Consider the following 20,031-nt stretch of genomic DNA (forward strand, 5'->3'; position numbering starts at 1 on the left):
AGATACCAAGAGTTACGTCCTTTGTGGGAAGGGATACAAATAATAAAAGAATCTTCTAACCCACAGTGTTGGAGTTGTGGATGACACAACTGGTTTTCAGCAGTCATGGTGTCTGCTAAATGTCTTTTTGTTTGGCTGTTTAATGTCTTTTTGCTGGTCAGGCAAGTTATCTAATTGAACCTGTTCCTTCCATAAAAGAAAAGAACACATGAAGATATCTTTTCTGAGATATAAACATAAAATAAACAAAAATTTGAGTAATTCTTCCTTCTTTCTTTCATTTTTAATTTAATTTTTTATTATTTTTATTTTTTGAAGTGGGGGTGTAAAGTCTGTCTTTTGCAACTAGAGGAACAGTATGACAAGTCATATTGTTTGGATGATAAAAGGAGAAATATATTTTGGAGATGATTTTAAAAATATTTGTGTTACATTCTTACATCTAGTTTGGGTGAAATAAAAAAGAATTTTTTTGTGGTGTATCTTACATAAGTGACAAAAAATCACATCCCATGATTTTAAAGACTATAAATATCTGTGGGTATATTCTAAAGCCTATAGATATCTGTGGGTTTGGTGAGATATTTGGCTCTTGGGTATAAATTTTTTTTATTTCTGTTTCAGTATGCCCAAAACTCCTGCAAAAATATGCTTTAAAGAAGCTCTGTGCAAAAGATTTTTAGGAAGATTTGGTTTTGTGGTCTTATTTTAGGATAATTTTTTGTTTATATCTGTGGTTTCTACTTCATACTGATTTTTCTGCTTTTTCTGTGATACCTTAGCCAATTATCTCTGCTTCTGTTTCTAATTATCCTGAAGTCTAAACCCTTTTGCAAATTAATATTCTGTCTGCAATCACTGGTGTTGTGCAGTATGGCATATCATACATGAATTTTATATTGTAATTGTGAATCCAGTCGGCATTATTTTCTGCTTTTGCAAATTGTCATTATCTACTACAAGCTTTGTTCCTCATACTAATTTATAAGTTGATGCTTGCATTCATATGTATGTCAACACTGAAGCATATGCCTGTAGATACTGCCTAATGTCCATGTTGACAGAATGCATTGCTTGGAAACAGTAGTATCACACTCAACTTTTTCCTGCTTGTTAAGTTTTCTTCCCTCTGTAATTGTTGGATGCCTTCCAGCTCATTGCAAATTCTTCAAAAGTTTTTTTTGCTGGATGACTGAACAGTAAGAATTGGACACTTGTTTAATACAGATAGCTTTTCCCTGAACCACTCTGGGAGTTTAGAAAGGATCCAATTTATATGTTGCTCTGGGAAAGCCTTATTTATATTTACAGTATAATTTGCAAAACCATGCCATCAGTTAAATTCATGTTCTTTTTCCAGCCTTTCTGAAAATTGCTTGCAACTATATATCTGCTGGAGTAATTGTTAAAGACACAAAAAGAAAAAAAAGAAAAGAAAATCCCTGATTACTTACAAGTCTTTTTGTTGTTGTTTTTGGTTTTTTTCCCTTTTATTTCTAGCATAGGAGATCTATTGTAAAGAATAATCTTTGAAAGCTAGTGTTAGTTTATAGACTCAACAGAAAATAACAATCCTGTTTGCAGGAAGACTTGCTCTAGAGTGGCTTTTATCTTGTATTAAATGGCTGATTGCTGTTAGAATTGTTTGCCATGAAAAACTAGGATATGACTTTTTCATGACTTTTTCGAATATTACTGATCTATGTTTTCGACATTTGCTGTGATGTATTGAACAATTTGGTTTCCCTTATTAAAAAAAATCTTGTTTTAGCAGGTCTAATATATTGTTATTAATCTGATCACTTCCATAGATTTCAAATATTGCTAGATGACATAAATTTTAAAAAGCTTTGCACAGCTGGATTGAAGGAACATTAGTACTACCGGCAGTTATTAACAAAACTTTTCCAAAACACAGCCTAAGCCAAAAACCCCATGTGATCAGACATCTGCTAACTTCGTACTTCTACTGGCATTTCTGCAAGATGCATAGAACTCTCTCTCACCTTTATCACACAAAAATAAACATATATCTGCAGATATGGGATTATTTCTCCTGCATATCTTAATTTTATTCAGTCACTAAATTAGATTCACTATCTACAAAATTTATTTCATTTTAATCTATTAAAGATAATGAACCCTGCGCTGCAATGTAAATAGAAGGTTAGGGAGTAGAAACTATATTTATATATTTTTTTTGTTGTTGCAAATTGGCTACTTTAGATGAACTCGGACATAGGTATTCTGTCTTGTTGAGGTGAAAAATGCAGACTAAGAATGCCTGATCCTCATGTCACTAAATTCACAAACTCCAAATCATTATTATTTTCTGAATAATAACGATTGCGTGAGGGTCCCCAGAAAATTCCTAAAATTAAACAAATATTATTTTTTTAATATTAAAATCTCAGCTGAATCTGGGAAGAGCGTATTTTGGTATAGAAATGCAGGTTTTGAAATTATACAGAAATTGGTTTAGAGAAAACAGTTTCTTTGATTTTACTTTTCACACTGTGTAGAAAAAGTTTACCTTATCAGTCAGTATCTCCAGCACTACAACCAGCAACTAAGCTGGTCATTCACTCACTTTCACTCAGGGGGATGGGGAAGAGAGTCAAAAGAGCAGAAAAAGCTGTGCATGCAAGCAAAGAAAACCAAGGAATTCACTCACCACTTCTCACAAGCAGGCAGGTCTTCAGTCATCTCAAGGAAAGCGAGTTTGCACCATGCATTACAGCCACCTGGGAAGGCAAATGCTGTTATTCTGAATGTCCATAACTCTAAATGTCTTCAATTCCTTCTTCTTACCACAGCTTTTTTTAATGAGCTGGTCCTCATGTGGTATGGAATATCCACTTGGTAAGCTGGAGTAAGCTGTTGCAGGCATGTCACCTGCCCCAACTTCTTGCTCAGGTCAGCTTGCTGCGATGGGGAGCAGAAAAGGCCTTGACCCTGTGTCAGGGCAGCTCAGCAGGAATGAAAACTGCCTTGTATTGCCAACAATAAGTGCAGCACAAACCCAAAATGTGGCACCATAACAAGCTACTGTGGAACGTTTTAACTCTCTTACATTCGAGACCAGCACAGAGACAAAATCTCTCCACTGCCATCCTTCAGTCCCTTAGTGTCTTCTCATTCAGAATATTTAAGCAAGTTATGTTATAATTGCTGTTATTTGTAAATCACCTAATGAACATCCATGTGGTAGAGCAGAAGAGGACAGTGTGCAGCATATTTTTAATACTTTGGTGAAAGAAATGTTTGGATTTTTCACTTCCTTCAGAGATTAAACTTTATTGCCAAGCTGAAATTGTGATTCTCTTTTGTTTGTGTTAGGACATTCTGTATGGACGGTCAGCCAGTGGTCCCTGCATTTTGTAATTTTTTAGCCAGGAAACACCCAGATATTACAACTGCATTTTTGCTTCAATTATGAATTCTAAAGGTTTTCCACTTAGGATTTTCTATAACAACTCTGTCCATATCTCTTATTATAGATTAGCAGGCTATATCTGTTTAATTTTTTGTGCCCCTAGTGATTTCTATTTTTCTTCTCTTTTGATTTCTGAGGTATTTTTATATGGAACTGATATTTCTCAAAACCTTTGACATCTGCCTCCTCCCTCTTCTACATCTCTCATTTCCTACAGATATACAATCTCCTCCACACTTACACCACGCAGCTGCTGCCCTCAAAATCAAGTCCAAGGAATACCAATGCACCTGTGGAAAACCACCTCTCGGTAAAAAATATTCTCCTCCTTGCTGTGTGAAGAGAGGTACAGAAAAAAGATGCAAGGATAACCAGCCACCCACGCATCCAACAAACCTGCTGTCGACCTCTCAGGCCACGTTAAGAGAGGGTAATAGCCACACAAATGTGGAGGACTAAGAAAAGTACTCTAAGCTTCACCTTATGCTTTCGCCTCGATCCCAGCCAAAAATACCTGAGGGGTTTCAAGATGCTGTCATGTTTCTCTGGTGTGTGCCTGTGGTTCAACACTAAGGGAAGTATAGATTTTACGTTTAACTTTTTATTTGTTTTGCATCACAGTATGAAGGAAAAAAAAAATCCATCTAAATTTTCAGTTGCTTGCTCCATCAGAGCTTGCATGGTAGCAACATTTAGAGCAACAGGTTTGATTTCACCACCAAATGTCACAGCTCATTAAACAAGAAAATAGTGCTATCTCTTGCAGAAAATGTTATGAAACTTATATGGTAACAATTTGATCCTTCTTGTGTATGTATTCTCAAAAAAATAGAGATGAAGACTGGGATTTTTGAAGAGTACTTGACACTAGTGAAATTCTGCTGCTGTTCAGGCAAATGGCAGATTTGACACTGTCTTCCACAGAAGAACTGAGAAAGTTCTTGTGATGAAAAATTGGTTTATTTTTCTTTTTATTTAAGGAGAAGAAAGGAAATATATGTATTCAAATAGAAACATTTTTTGTGAGTACTACCAGTAGTGCATTTGTAGAAAAGTATATTATTGACAACAGTGGCAAAGTTCTAGGCTGCACAGTCTGGGGATATTTTACCTGCCTCTAAATGTTCTCATTGACCCCTACAGAGCTCTATAGCACTTTATGAAGCACTCAGTGAGGTGTCAGAGGATGTGGTGCATCATCTCAGCAATTTGCCATTTCTTTACTGTATGCCAGAATTAGTCAGTTGGTTAGAATATGACATTCTACTGTGTTTTGTAAGGAAGCATCCTCAATGCCTGTGTAGATGCCCATCTGTCTTTTTGGGGAAACCTGCAGAATTGAAAAGCAACTTTTCCAGCAAAGTAGAATACATGATTTCCTGAGGCTTTGCTTTGTAATGTTGCACTTCATATGTGGATGGGATGCACACAGAGGTTTCTGAATAGAAATGGTTAGAAAGAGTTTTGAAAGCCATGGAAACAGTTCTCAGCCATCATCAAGAAAAATGAATAGTTTAATAAAATATGTGATAAAATCAGGTTAATTTCTAAATTTTTTATCTGTTTCCTCTGTGAAGAATGCTGCTATCTATCCCTCTTGAATAATATCCTTCTCCCAATAATGTGCAGCCCCATAATTAATAAAGATATGTGGAGAAGTATGGAAATGTACCTTGGGAACAACTTAACCTTTTGACTAACAAGTGTTGCTAAACTTATCTAAAGTGCTGCTAACTGAACATAACCTGTCTGGAAGATTACTCATGGATCAAGGCAATAAGCAACTTCTGAGCAGTTTGGGCATGTGAGTTGCTGCCATAATGTAAAGTTCTGCACAAAAATATCAGTTGGTGTGCTTAGATGAGTATGATGGCCTTGTTTTCATGTCAGAGTAGTAACACATTTTTCCACGTCTTCTGGAAATGATGTTATTGTGATTATAAACTTGAAAGGATTCCTGAGACAAGTTCAGATTTTTGTTTGCAGTATTGCTTTTGTTGGGATAGTACAAAACTCAGTAAACCAAATTTCTAGAAGCAGAATGGAAAAACAAAATTTTTCTGAATTCCTTAATTTCTTGAGAAAAGGTCTAGAGGGTATCTTTTGACGTTAGAATACAGCTTAGCTGGCTTATCTCACTGATAAGTTCTCACTTCTGTTATTTACAGTCTGTTGCTGTTTACTGTCCAGTCATAAGCTAGCTGAAAACTCACTTTTTTTTTTTTTAAAAAACGCAGCTTCATTAAATTTCTTGGCATTAATTTTATCTTTAAGTCTGTACAAGTGAATGGATACAGGGCCAAAATTGTGCTATACAAGAACAGAATACTCTTGCTGTGTTTTAATCTTCAGCAAAGCATCGTTTGAATATTATATTTTATATATTTTTTTTTTAATGTACAGGTTTATAGGATTTTTTCTTTTATTATTGTAGTAGAATCGAGACCCATCTATTCCAGGCAAATAAATCCACCTGAGAAGTCTGTTTTCCAGTGCCATATATGTCTAAACTTTGTGTTTTTAAAATGTGTCATATATGTGTCTCTAGCTTTAATCTAAAATGGTTGAATCAAGAGAAACTTGACATTTTTTTCAATTCAATAATGGCCAATATGTATTTACTTTAAAATATCTGATGGAAAAATAAAAATTCTGACTGTGACTTTATGAACTATCTGAAAGGTTACTTCCTTCTTAATGAAATCCATATTCAGTGAAACTTTTCAAGAGATAAAAGTGACTATTGAAATAAGGCAATTACACTTCCTAATCTGTATTTATTTTGGAATTTAAGAAAACATTGTAAAATTTGAAGAAGCCCATAAGTTGGCTGTACAAATATGTCCGCATATGTAGAACTGTGAATTTATAAAAATAATTCTCAATATTTACTGTGGATTATTCAAATATTTTGTGCCTCTTCTGATGCTTAAATCTATTGGTTTCTGTAAAAGATGGCAAATTGTATTAGTTTTTCCAACCAGATACTTTTTCAGCCATGTTTTAAAGTTTCTCTGTGAGGATAAGTCCCACTATAACAAAAGGAAGGATTTTTTTTTTTTTGACTTTTACCAGAATAATTAAAGCAGAAATTTTGCAGATTATATTAAATAATTTTTCTGTGAAATACTGGCGATTTTTTAAATATATTGCCTCTTTGGACACAATTAGTCACTGAAAATGCATCTTCAAAATCAGTTTTAGTTGTGTAGCATGTATATGTATATTTCAAAACTTCAAAACACAACTTATATGAGTAGTTAATGAGTAGTTGCATTCAAATAATTTTTTTTTTTTAGTATTATGCTATCTAAGGAGAGACAAGAGTGCATCAACTCTGAAGTGCTAAGCTTTAACATATGTCTAATTTTTATTCTTAAAAATATTGTCTGTTACAGTTCAAATGCAGCTCTGTATGTGAAAAACAGTTTGCTGACCATCTCAAGAATAGTTGTAATTCTGTTAGAGTGGTATAAATCAGGGCTGTAAAATATTCAACACTCTACATTTAAATTTTTTTTTAAATTTTAGTCAAAGAGTGTCTTTTATGTGACAATTGATTGAACCTCATTGACTTTTAAAATGGCAGAGGAATGCCTGTTTGTTTGGGTTTCAGCATCTTCCCCTTCACCTTCCCCTTTCTCTTTCCTTCCTGTTTCCCTTTTCCTTCCCACATCTAACATGAAATTTTGTCAATACACATTTGTTGCTGTGACAGAAAACCTAATTAACATATAATATTTTAGTAGTTCTATGCTAATTTCTTCTTTTGTGCTATATGCAGCTCTTGGGAGTGTAGCTCTTTGTGCTATATGTAGCTCTTGGGAAACATTAGAGAAAAATTTCATACTTTACCGTAATCTGATAGACCCTAATTAACAACAGTTGTCAAAAATTGAGACAAGCAGCAGATTCGACACGTTATATTTTTTGTTATCATTAAAATGATGTATACATATGTGATACATTTTCAGGAATGCTAGGAATGTATAATTTGTGCTCAATACCTGACCTGTGCATTTAAATATATTATCACTACTTACAAAATACAGGATTGCTTTTGTTCTGTAGAAATTTTAATTAAAGTTTAGATCATAAATTAAATACTTGAATGTGGGTAAGTTTTTGTTCTATGAAAGACTAAAGAAGTATAAGCTGGTTTTCAATATGCTGTCCCATTGGAAAACATGATATGACATAAATTTTGGTTTAAACTGTTGCCTTACTTGAAAAGTATGCAGAGCCACAGATATATGAGATTTTTTTCATCAACAGCTGAATAAGTATAGTCATGAAAGGACTCTGTCAAATGTCTCTCACAAGAAGGGCTTGATCACTTCTGTGACTTTTGTTACAAAGATGCTGTGCATGGGCCTGCACTTTGGAAACATCTGAAAACAGAAATTAGTTTGTGCTCCATCTCTTGGGAGAGGTCAGCCTCTCCTTAGAGCTCTCACCTTGTGGGCTTAACTGATGTTCTGCCTTGATTCTTAGGATGCCAGCAGCCATTTGGAGAAATTTGGAGCAGGGAAAAATGCAGACACAAGTGAGATAATGAATATCATCAGCTAGTGAGCTGATGAATATCCTCTTAATGATATTTAACAGAAATACAAGTTATTTCCTTTTCTTTGTGGTGCATGAGTGTAAGGTAGAAATAATGTTGCTGTAACTATTTGTTATTAGCTGTTGTTTCTAGATGCCTCATGTAGGTGCAATTGCTCTGCTTTCTGTGTGTTGAAGGGTTATTTTAGATATTTAATGGTAGTTTTTTTCACCTTACCACAGAGATGTCCAGCTGCTGCACATCTTCTAGTGCTTTTCTTCTTTATGAGAAGATGAATGAAGGCCCACTAAGAGAAAGGACCTTTGATGGAGAACTAAAAGCACTAGAAAAACAATCCAGTGAACCCATGTTTGAACACATAATATATGCTTATGATCTGAGATCCTGAAGAGGATTTTGTTGTTAAATACAGCAAAGGTGGATTTTGTGAAAACACTGAGTAATTTTTTAGTTACATGTTGGAAAGCTGCCTTGTCTACCCAGTCTCCTTAACTGAGAAGACCTGAGATGAAAAAAATGTGTGAAAAGACAGTTCTTCAGAGGCAATTGTTTCAGTGTATGCTCTTCCAAGTCTGTGTTTGTCTATTCTTTAGAAAAAAAAATAAAATTATAAATTGGGATTCCTGTAGATACTCTGGACTGTTGTACTCCTAAACTGAACACTAAGAGGGTTTCTGTGAAAGGTGATCCAAAAAAAACTACATGTGGAGCTGGGAGAACAGAAGGGTCAAAATTATGTGTCTGGCCAGCCAAGAAAGAAAAGCAACCTTGGTTTGACCACCAACACTCAGGCATGTTTGTAGGACTGAGAGATGTGACCTGGGAATTTAATAATACGTGGAAAAATTGGTTTGTGCAAAGTAATATGCTCATTCTCCTCCTCTGTAGAATACTTCCTTTCTACATTGTAGCCCCTTTAACTGTGTCATTCAGCAGGGAAGTGATATATTAAATGGTCTGTGGTGCATTCTGTGAAACTTCACACTGTGAAACTTCCTGCCTTGGGTGGTTGTAGCTTTACCCACTGTTACTTATATAATTTATTAAGAAACCCTCAAAGTTGACTAATCCTTGTTACTGCAAGCTAGTGCTTGGCAAAAGGCCTACATTTATGGCACTGGTTATTTGTGATGTTCAAATTAATGTACAATCCCTTTTCATTCATTTTACTAAGACTTAAATTCTTGGCCTTCGCAACCTGATGAGTCATTAGTATTCAACAGCTAATTACAGGTCATGTTTTAAAAGTATTTTTTATAGGAGCATAATGTGTGTTACCACAGTGTTACTCCATATAGGCTGACATTGTATTTAACTTTCACCTAACCTGAATAAGGTTGTTCCTGGAGTTCCTCAGAGCATCTTTTTGAGATGAATCCAAATCTCATGGGTTTTCAGACCCCTCAAAACATGGGATCTCATATAAGCTGTGAGGAAAGCATACTGTCAATTTTCTACCATTTAGAAATTTGACAGCTTTTTCCTTTCGTTCCTCTTGTTTGATGCAAAAAAATCCTCTTGTTTGAACAAAAAAAAAAAATCATCTCATGAGCAAGGGGCTGTATATTTTTATGCATCTTGTATGAAATTTAGAACATAAATCATTCTGAAATTTGCATATTTTGTTCACCTCTCTTTTTTTTTTTGTGCTAAGGTCTGTCAATATACACAAAAGATCCAAGGGTGGTTGTGACCCACCTCTGAAGCAGAGCAACTGAGTTCATTTTTAACAGATTATTTGGGATGACTTAAAACAAATTACTCAAACTTAAATGGTATTAAAATGAACTTTATTTTGAGAAATTGCTTTGAAATCTAACTGGAAAAACTGTAAGTATTGGAAAAGGGGTCTATAGCCATTCTGAAGTTTATGATCATCCTATTTTTCCTGGAGAGGAAAATTGCAAAGGCAAAAGGAGAAATAGAGAGATTTGAGAAGAGCTTAAATAGATGGTTAGATTAGATAGATAGATAGATAGATAGATAGATAGATAGATAGACAGATAATCACTCCCCATGGCTCCAGTGGTATGTGTGTGGTTGTGGCCTGTAGTCATGATACACAGTCCTGCACTGACAGGAGTAGGGGCCCATGTATGCATGGAAAATTTGTTTTCTGGTTCTTCCAGTAAGTTCCCCAGTACATCCTCTGTTAGAAGTTTTAGACAGGGTCAATCTTCTCTCTTGAAGATTCTGGAAGTTTGTTGACATCAAGAAGGTAGGTGAGTGTGTCTGTCTCTCCAGATGTGCCTGGACAAAGTTTCTGCACAAAGTTTCTGAGTAAATTTTCTGAGTTTTGCAGTTATACAGTGGTGGCTCATGGAGTGGGAAAGAGATCAGCACAATAAACCCCCCCTCTGTCTCCAGATAAAGATGGTTCTCTTTAGTTTGAAAACAGCTTGATTAAGGCAAATTTTAGCCCCAGCATCCAAGTGGTTCACTACAGAATGTTTGAGATGTTTCTTTAAATGTTAGTCTTTATGTTTGTCTTTAACCCCTTCAGTGTGCATATGAATCTCTGGTCATAATAGTTTCTGGCACAGCCATGAGCTTTGTGATACAGCTGATATCACATATGAAAAATACTTTGGCTTTACTTCTGACAGGTTAAGAAAAGTACTATTTATGCTGATTCTGTCCAGGTGTAACTTAAAGACTAATGGTGATCTCCAGTTTCTCTTGCATCACTGCTGGCACTGTTGAGCTGCTGGAGAGGCCACTCAGGCAACTTGCTTTGTCTTAATATAGCCAGGGAGCTTATGTCAGTAATCTGTCAAATCTAACTTTAAAAAAAGAGAAGGAAGATACATAAGATAATCTTTTAGTATTAATATATATATATTTTGAAGCAGAAAAATAATTGCAAATTTTTAATGCTTTAAGATGCTCAAAATTAAAACTTAGGATAATGCATTCAAGTTGTCAAAGTATGCATGTAAAGAAACAGACAGGTTGGTTATGTGGTGTGAATTTCTGAATGTGAAAAAACCTCTATTCAGCACACAAATGAAATCCTTCACCCATGAGGCCAGAATGGGAAAGATATCCACAAATATATCAAAGGGGAGAAGAGGTGTTAAAGTGAAGTTTAAAAATATAGTGATAATGAGAGACTGTCATTTTCTGAGATGGGAGTGATTCTTATCACAACAGGTCAGGGGTTATGTGCAGTCAGAAAACCCAGATTGTAGCTGGAAGTCATGAGAAGGTAATTGAAAATTGCATCCTGAATTGAGAAGTGGTAGTCTGCCTTTGTGCATGCAGAAATTTGCTGACATGCATGTGGGAAATTAAGACAGCCATTATTGAGACAGCTGGATTTAGAAACTGCAAGGTTTGTAACTGAAAGAAAGGTAGAAATTACTTTTTCAGTCAAGGACTGAGTAATTGTATTCATACATCCTGAAGCAAAAGAGATTGTAAGTAGCGTTATAAATAAACTCTTCCCTTTTTTGTGTGGGTATGGGAATACAATGAAGGGTAGGTTGGAAGTTAATGGGAAGACTGTGCATAGCTTTAGATACTGGGAATTTAAAGGACAATTGCCACTCTTGCCTGAAGTAAAAATGCTCTAGGAGATTTATCTGAGAGATAGGAACAGACCATGGCTTTAATTCTCTTAGTGGCAACATTTTCCTTTCTTAAAAATGGTTTCAGATATCTCTCTTGTACACAAAACCTCTTGTATAATCTGGTACAAAGCAATGCAGAGTAGAATTGTATTGATTTTGATGCCAGTTGGGGCTAGATATGGCAATATGATGTACTTTCTTGAGATTAATATAAGAGAACATTTGTCTCTTTACAGATCTAATGAGTAATCATCTATTAAATTTGCAAGGCTGCAGTTATCCCTGCTACTTTCACTTCTCATAAAGGATGAGTCCTTTTCAGCTTGGCCCGATCAATTAATCCAGTCAAAACATTCCAGTGTAAGTGCTGGCTAATTGGGCTACTAGACAACTGCACAGAAATAGTGAACCATTAGAATCATTTTGGCATTGTTTAACTTCATATAAAATGTGCTCATAAAAATTTGGAGGAGGGTGAATCTAAGGTAATGATTATGGACATAATAATGATTGTGGACAGCGTACATTTTTTCTCCATTATCATCTGGGAGAATACTTTTAATGACCAGTGTAACCTAAATGTCAAATAAAGAAGATTTTAATTTATCTTAGGTAAAATTGACATTTTTTTAAACTTGCTTTGCAGATGTAAGTAAAAACCCCAAAACAAAAATAAATGCCAGAAAGCAGTAATTCTGGAAATGTTTAGTTATCCCATTTTTTGGCACAGGTTCCTATACAGCTCAATGCCCCTAAACCATTAATTTCTTCTATTTGAATTATTTGCACTACACAAGCATGTGCTCTTTCTTGTTTACAAATGGAGTTGGGCAGGAAAATAGACTAACATGCCGTTATTTCAGCAATTAAATTCTTTTCCCTGAGATAGAGGTCACTAGTAGTTCCCAAGGGTCCTTTGAATACCATGTCACTGAACAATTAAAAATGTTTCCATTAAGTGTCTTTCAAAGCAACAGAATCCTTAATTGTTGGCATAAAATCTTTATGATATCAATCCTAAAGAGGCAAACCACTTGTTTGCCAAAGGCATGATTTTCAGCCAGTTTGCAGATATTTGGAATTTAAACATCCCTCCATCTCCCAACAGTGCTATCCCCTATCACAATCCAGAGTATTTGATAGATATTGGGACTGGAATTAATAATGGAGGTGACTTATATAGGTTTGAGAAGGATACTGCCTCCATTTCCTTAGAGTCATCTGTCTATCTTCTACTCATTTCAGAACACATATATGTATCCAAAAGTCTGCATCTTAGAAGACTGTTCCAAATCATGCAACGTTATTGTGAGGTAACTCTTCTTGTCCTTGTCAAATGTTTTCTGTGTCTTAAAATATGGATTGTGATGGAAGGAAATGGGTTTTTCTGCTTGTACCTATTCCCTATTTTATTTGCAGGCAGAATGCTCTGTTTGCAGTTTTTTCACTAGTGAATAGATTTGCAAGCTCCAGAAGAGACCACATGGTAGCTGGCTGTTTGGGACATTCTCCCATTTTATAGCCTTGGGAAACTAAATCCCAAATCTTCTCATCATGAGGTGAAGGCAATATATTAATTCAAACCATTTTTTGATTGGAAAAGGGATCCTTTTATATCCAGCTTTTCTGTTTTCTTCAATTGTTTTGAATTAAAATATCAATTTTTTCATCTTAAACCTTCTTCTTCTGCTATCAAGAAAGAAGAAAAAGAAATAGCACCACGCCTCAAACTATTTTTTTTTTCATTTTAGCTGGAGAATTGAAGAATAGTCCTGGTTACAATTTCTGCTATTTTTCTTTTTGTATTTTTGTATTTTTGTGTTTTCTTTTTGTGTTTTTGAATTATTCCATTACTTAGTAAAAGAGAAAGTGTGAGGGTTTGTAGACAAATTTGCAGTGGTTACAGATGGTAAATGAAAAACTCTTATTGCCTGTAGTGATTGCAGGAGGCTTGAATTTCTAGTAATTCAGCAAACGTACAATAAGTGTGACATCCACAAGGCAATCAAGCACAACGGTTTTGGCTGAATGTACTTAGAGTAACTAAAGCTGGATTAAAAAGTTAGCTAAACTTTTAAATCATTCACTTTAACAAGTGTCACAGTATTCAGAGGGGCAGAATGCCAAACCAACAACTGTTAGGTCTCGCACCTGGCAAACAGCAGTTCATGGCAGAGAAAATGGTACTGACTGGTTAGACATTCAGTGCAGTGTGTTTGGCATTCTTGTCTCCTTAACTTGATGCCCATGGCATAGTGTGAAAACAGAAAGACACATTTTGCTTTCCTTTGGAGTGGTCAGGGATGGGCATGAATGTGCCTGTAGAACAGTATATTTTTAATGATAGTCTATGGCCACCTTCCTAAATAGTCTATTTGTTCAACTGAGTGACCTTCTTGTAATTTGTTTTATAAACAAGTCCAATTAAAATGACATTATTTGAAACCAGCTGAAATAAAAACCCATTTTATGTGAATTAATTAGCCTTTCTCAATTTATTTTACGCCTTTGAATTGCCCCCTGGATTCCTTTAGGAAAACTACAGGAGATATCAGCCAGCTTCAACTGTTCAAAAATTAATTTCTACAATGACTAGTATATATTAGATATGAGAAAACAGATATGGAGAAATTTAGTGACTAATCCAATTTGCCAAAATATATATCAAGGATTAACTGATTTCAAGTTCAGAATTGTAGGCAATACTTCTTCATGTTTTCAAGCAGAGGAATAAGAGGATATAAATGGACCAAAAAGAGCATGGATATGTTAATCTGAATCCTGTGTTTCTTTAGGGCATGCTGCGACAGAAAATACATATATATGAAAGAATCAACTGTGCCCTGAGCCCTTACATTTTTTGTGAGAATGACTGCTTTTATCACATGGGGAAAAATACATCTCGTAACTAATATGGAAATTACTTAAAAAAATAAATTTGCCGAAACCGTAATCTCCAGTCATTAGCACTTCAGTTATTGCCATCAGAAAATAATTTACAGATCTCCTTGCAGCTGCTCGCAGCTGCTTATCAAGAGATTGTTGTGAGACAAAGCTGGGCCAGAAGAGGTTTTTCTCACCATGCAGACAGTGTAATTAGTTTAAGAATAACTTTTCCCTCGTGTATGTGAAACAATTCTATCAGGTAACAGGCCCAGCTACATAGATATCACCAATAAATGCACCACCAAATAGAGCTGGACAGTCAGCGAGGTAAGGTATCTTGTGGATGGAATTGATCACTAAAAGGTACTAATCAGTGTATTAAAGATAGTTGTAGTAAGTCTTTGTAGAGTTAAAAAATTAAATATTTGCTTTAGTCTGTTTGATAATATTCAAGAAGCTACAGAGGATTTTTACTGCATAATAGTTTATATTTTTGTTTTGTGGTAAGGAAAATATGTTTTCATACGCCTTTTACTTCTTTCTGTGTAATGTAAAAGTGTTGTTAAAGGGAAAAGCTCTTAAACAAGCCAAATTATCTGAGTGGAAACATTTCTGACTTTGAGATAAGATTTTTATTTCTGTAGGCATTTTATATGCATTTATGAGTTTTTCTGGTGTTTTTTTATTTTTTTTTTTTGTTTTTTTTTTTTTTTTTGTTTTTTTTTTTTTTTTTTCTCCCTTGAGAAACTGCCACTAGATGGAGCAAGCGTTGTTTAAAATAAAACGGAAAAAAAAAAAAAAAAAAAAAAGAACCCCAAAACCCACAAGACCCCAGACCCACAAAAAACAAAACAAAGCCAACCCAAACCAAACCCAGTCCAGCTCAAAAAAGAAAATAAAAAGTAAGAGAAAAAGAAAGACAAAAAGAAAAAGAAACCATAAAAGATAAAACCCAAATCAAGGATACTGAAACGCTACCATAAAACCCAAGAAGGATAAGAACACACATCATTTACAGATGCAACGTCTTTGTTATTTAAAGTTATGTGCTAAACTATGGAAGTTTAATGTAATTTTAAGCTGTCTAATCAAGAAAATTCTTTCCACTTTTTCAAAAATATTTTAAGAGAAATTATGCTTAAATGAACTTTAATACCAGGAGCTGGTGGAGAGAAAGGATAACTGCAAAAGCAATTATTTGAAATTCCTTGTAGAATCCATTGCATATCTAAGATAATTGCGATGCCATCATTAAATATTTTTAGATAATGAGAAGCAGAATGTACTTATTAGCACATTTCTCACTATATTAAATAAATGTTTTATCAATTGCTTTGAACTGGGGTGCAGGAATTTAGATTGACCTTGAAACCTGAAACTTGTCTGCAGGATAAGGAATGGTGGACTCATTTCAGGGTGATGTGGGTTTTGTACTGACCCACACAGCTGGTCCACAGCAGCATCCTCTCTATAGCTGGTGAATACAGAGTCTTAGGAGGTAAACCTTACAGCTCTTCTTGATCAGAGGCGGACTTAATTTGGCAGAGTCTATGTTAATATATCTCAAACAACATCTGATCTCACTATGACATAACAAATTATGAGATTTGCTATGCCAGATTGTATTCTTCCAGTTCTCTCAAACTGATTTATTTCAGTGGGCTGTATTTAATGTGAGGAATTTGTTTCTTAAGATTGTTCTCTTTTCCTGGATTTGGAAGAAGATGGGGAAAAACATCCACAAACATGCTCTGAATTAGATTAAGTCATTTTACCGACAGAACTGTGCAATCACTTGTGGGTGGCATCCTAGTGTTTGAAAGAGAACATAATTTGCATCCTTCTGGCTGATATGTTCCATCCTAAATTACAGAGACTTAAAGGATAACAGGGATCATTTGACTGAATCAAACTTCAGTAACTTAACTGGTATCTCCCAATCAGCCAGTGAAGAATTTTATTCCTGTAGCTCTCTGTCATCTATGATTTATTGCACCACACTAATCTACTCTTTGTCTTCTAATTTATAGCAAAGTATTTGTTTGCCTTTTAGAGTATGCACAGTATTATAAGTTTCCAAATGCTGTGCTGCCAAAATTCCCATTTTCTTCCTCTTTCTGTACAATTTAGGTGATTAGGGCACACCTGCATTTTCAGTGTAGTAAACAGATGTTCTTTAAGAAGCAAGGGAAATACAGAAACAAACTGAAAGTACAGATGTAAAATAGGCGCTGGCCATGCCTTGTAAAACAAGCCTGCCCATGCAGTTCAAATGATATATAGCAACAATGACCTGGAGAGACTTCCTCCTGTGTTAAGGATTAGTAGCTATGTTTGACTAAGCCATGGTCTCTTTGTTCAGACTGCCAGTAAGGGCCCCAATTAGTGTCAGTTGCAACTGTGATTTTTTTGAAATCTCAGCCATTAGGAAAATTCTGTAGTGGCTCTACCTAGTTATGCTGAGTACATTTCACAGTATAAATATGATATTGTTTGGTCTCTTTTAGTGTGTTTGGTTTGTTTAAGGAGAAAAAATAGAAGTTTTTAGATTATTGTATGAGGGCATTAAAAAATCTTGGTACACGTGGTCCTTGTTTTATTTAGAAAAGTAATTTATTATCTGTCATGTCAAGCAATCATAACTCTTTCCATATAGAGCCTTACTTTCTGCTTTAATTTTTTTTTGGTGAATATTACTTTTATAAAGAACCAAATCTAGGAAAACTTAATGAATATAACAGAACTAATAAAGTCAGGATTTGTTTTCATACACTCTCTAAGTAATAGAGAGAAACTTTAAAAGTTATCCGCCTCTCTAAACCCCCGAGTAGTAATAAAAATAATATGCTCAGTATTTTCAATGAGGCAATTTTAGAATGAGATAAATTTTTTCTCAGAATGCATAAATAAATTACAAATTTGGAGCCAGAAGTTAAATATGGGCTAATGTAAGAATGAGAACACAGATAAAGGAACAGATTAAAGATTGGATTTTTTAAGGTAATATTGTTCTAGTCCTTAAGTCTTCTAAAGACTTTGAGGGGGAGATTCTTGCACTGGGTAATTATGACTTAAGTATGAACTTCTGCAAAGTCTCTGGGATGGCATTTACGTTAAAGTTGGAACAGTTGTTTTGTCCACTTTACTCTCTTAGACATGGGGAAACCTGCTCATAGGAGGAAATTCAACTTTCATAAAAAAAGAGATGTTGCTTCAAGACTTTGCTCTGTCTTGATAGAAGAGGAAGAGCACATTAAATGTAAACAAGGTGGACATTTAGTAATTGCACTAGAATAAATTATGTTCCTTTATGATTTACATGTATAAAATTCTTAAGATTTCTTCTTTTCCCATTCACACAACAAAACCCCTCAGAGACTAACAATAAAAACTCTTGTTATAATTACCCATGATACAAAAGCAGGTTTAATAATGATTTTTCCTGGTATTTACTGTTTAGAAAACTCCTCCTCTGCTGGAGTGCTAATGTGCCCTTTAATTCTGGAAATATTGAAGATGTGCTGCAAAATTGTGTAAGAACTCAAGCAAGTGTTACTGCCTCTCAGCAGAAATGCATGCATGCTGATATTTTCGCTCTTCATCCATGAGTGATTATCTGCTCTTTTGCTGTTTCTAGTTTTCCAAAAGGAAAATTATAATAATGGGTATGGACCACCCACAATTAATAAGGTGGTCTACATTTGAGTGATCAGTACTTAGTTATAAATTGAAAGAGAGAGGGTGTTGTAAACATATGTGAGGCTTTTTAAAATACTATTCTCAGAACACAGAAGTAACCAAAATATCAACTTCCCTCTCTTAGCTGTACTCATCACTTGGATGCAGATCTGGTAATGGTCATGCACATATTTTTCACCTCTGTATTGGACAACTGCACCACATCCTGCTACTTACAGTTCACCTGGAAGGAAAGAGCAAAATAGATGGTTCTGTATGCAGTAGTCTTCCTTTTTAGAAGATCTGTTGTCAGTTCAATCATTAATCCACTGAACTTTCTGGGAATCATTGCCACCATTGGAGTCTTAATGAGAAATAAGTATTTCTCAAAAGTGAGATATGATATTATTATTCTTTTTCTTCAGCACAGGGATGTATATGCAAAAGTGATGTTGTGACACAGCTATAGTGTACATACAGTGTGCTTTCATTTACTATGGTACTCTACTCTTTCTATGCCGTCTAGTGTTTCTTTGATAATGACAAGTAGGCAAGGGTTAGTGTAAAGGGAATAAATTTGGCCTGTACTAAGGCACTACCTGTATACTGAGTTTTGGAACAGGATTATGATGATGGTCCAAAACCAAAAAGTGATTACATACAGGCGAGTTTCAAGGAGACCAAGAGAGAACAATGAAAAGAAAAAGTGAAAATGAAGCTTCAATACATCCTAACATTAGTCTGTGCCTCTTGGTAGTCAGTTCCACTTGGGCATCCACTCTGACTCTGTAGCCTTTTATAACAAATTTTCTTTCACTTTGTAAAAGCAGCAGTCAATCACATGTTTGTGGCTTTCTACCTAAAAAAATTTCTCAGCTCACAGAAGTGTAAAATAATCTTGAAGACAATATAGTAAATTTAATCCTTCTTCATCCCCTTTTACCATTCAGAAACCAGAAAACTTCTGCAGAGAGTGTATTATCAGACAGATCTGCAGTGACCCAGTAACTGTGATCTAATGATAACTTCCTTTCTGAGCGCCAGATAGGAAATTCAGTGTGGAGGGATCTGCTTGCATTTGTCAGAGTTGTGTTGGTGGGTTGGTGGGTGTAGTTACTGTAGATCAAGCTCATAGATCTTAGGAATTGAGGTGCTACAGAGTCTTAGATCTAGCACTTTCTGTTGACAGAACTCAATGTAGAGTTTCCTTTTAGTAAAGGTATGAAGTTTTGACTTCCCCTCAGGAAATCCTGCTGAGATATTGTTAGCTGAATTCTTGTACTGCTCTTAAATAAAGCTGAGTGATGAAACTCTTACCACTAAAAAATCCCTCCAAACCAAGTCAAAAATAGTTGAAAATACTATATACTGCAAGACATATACCTAAACCATTTAGAATAGACTCAGCCAAGGCCTTTGGTTTTGAAAGCTGTGTTACAGGTTTGACTCAAGGTTCAGCCTTGTGCCCTTTGCATTTGAGGAAGAACCATGTTAGATAGATAATTAATAACTGTAATAAAGCAATGCAAAATCTCACTGCACAACAAATCTTTGACAGTAACTTCTGCTATAGCAATCTCTCCTTTTATTATGAGGGAATCTAAATCCAGTTTTGAGTATAATGGCTCATCCCATGTTCTCATTTATCAGCAGAGGTTTTGCTTTGCTATTACAAAACCTTCCTTAATCTATCCATAGCACCTCATCTAGATGTGTTCTCACTGCTAAGTGTTTTCCCAGATTCAGTGATCTCACTGCTGTGATGATAGTGATGTGCAGCTGCTTCAGCTGACACTGTTTTCTCTCCTTTTCCCTTTTCTATACAGTCTAAGTGTATGTAAGGAAAAAAATTCCATGGTATCTTTGCTTTTTTTTCCCCCCCTCTAAACATG

At 35.1% G+C, this 20,031-nt stretch overlaps 1 protein-coding gene across 3 annotated transcripts in view; it reads left to right on the forward strand.

Annotated features, from left to right (window-relative positions):
- LRRC2 (leucine rich repeat containing 2) overlaps positions 1–15,121 on the forward strand; it is a 120,230-nt gene extending 105,109 nt beyond the window's left edge. For 2 of the 3 annotated variants that reach the window (XM_041404691.1, XM_041404690.1), the window contains exon 9: positions 3,654–15,121. In XM_041404691.1, the coding sequence (XP_041260625.1) occupies positions 3,654–3,895 (242 nt within the window). In that variant the 3' untranslated portion in view covers positions 3,896–15,121. The remainder of the gene's footprint in view (positions 1–3,653) is intronic. The other variant, XM_041404693.1, reaches the window with a different exon arrangement.
- Positions 15,122–20,031: the final 4,910 nt, after the last annotated feature.

The sequence above is a fragment of the Onychostruthus taczanowskii genome, unplaced genomic scaffold, assembly GCF_017590055.1.
Source record: "Onychostruthus taczanowskii isolate IOZ18803 unplaced genomic scaffold, ASM1759005v1 scaffold219, whole genome shotgun sequence".
Classification (NCBI taxonomy): Eukaryota; Metazoa; Chordata; class Aves; order Passeriformes; family Passeridae; genus Onychostruthus; species Onychostruthus taczanowskii.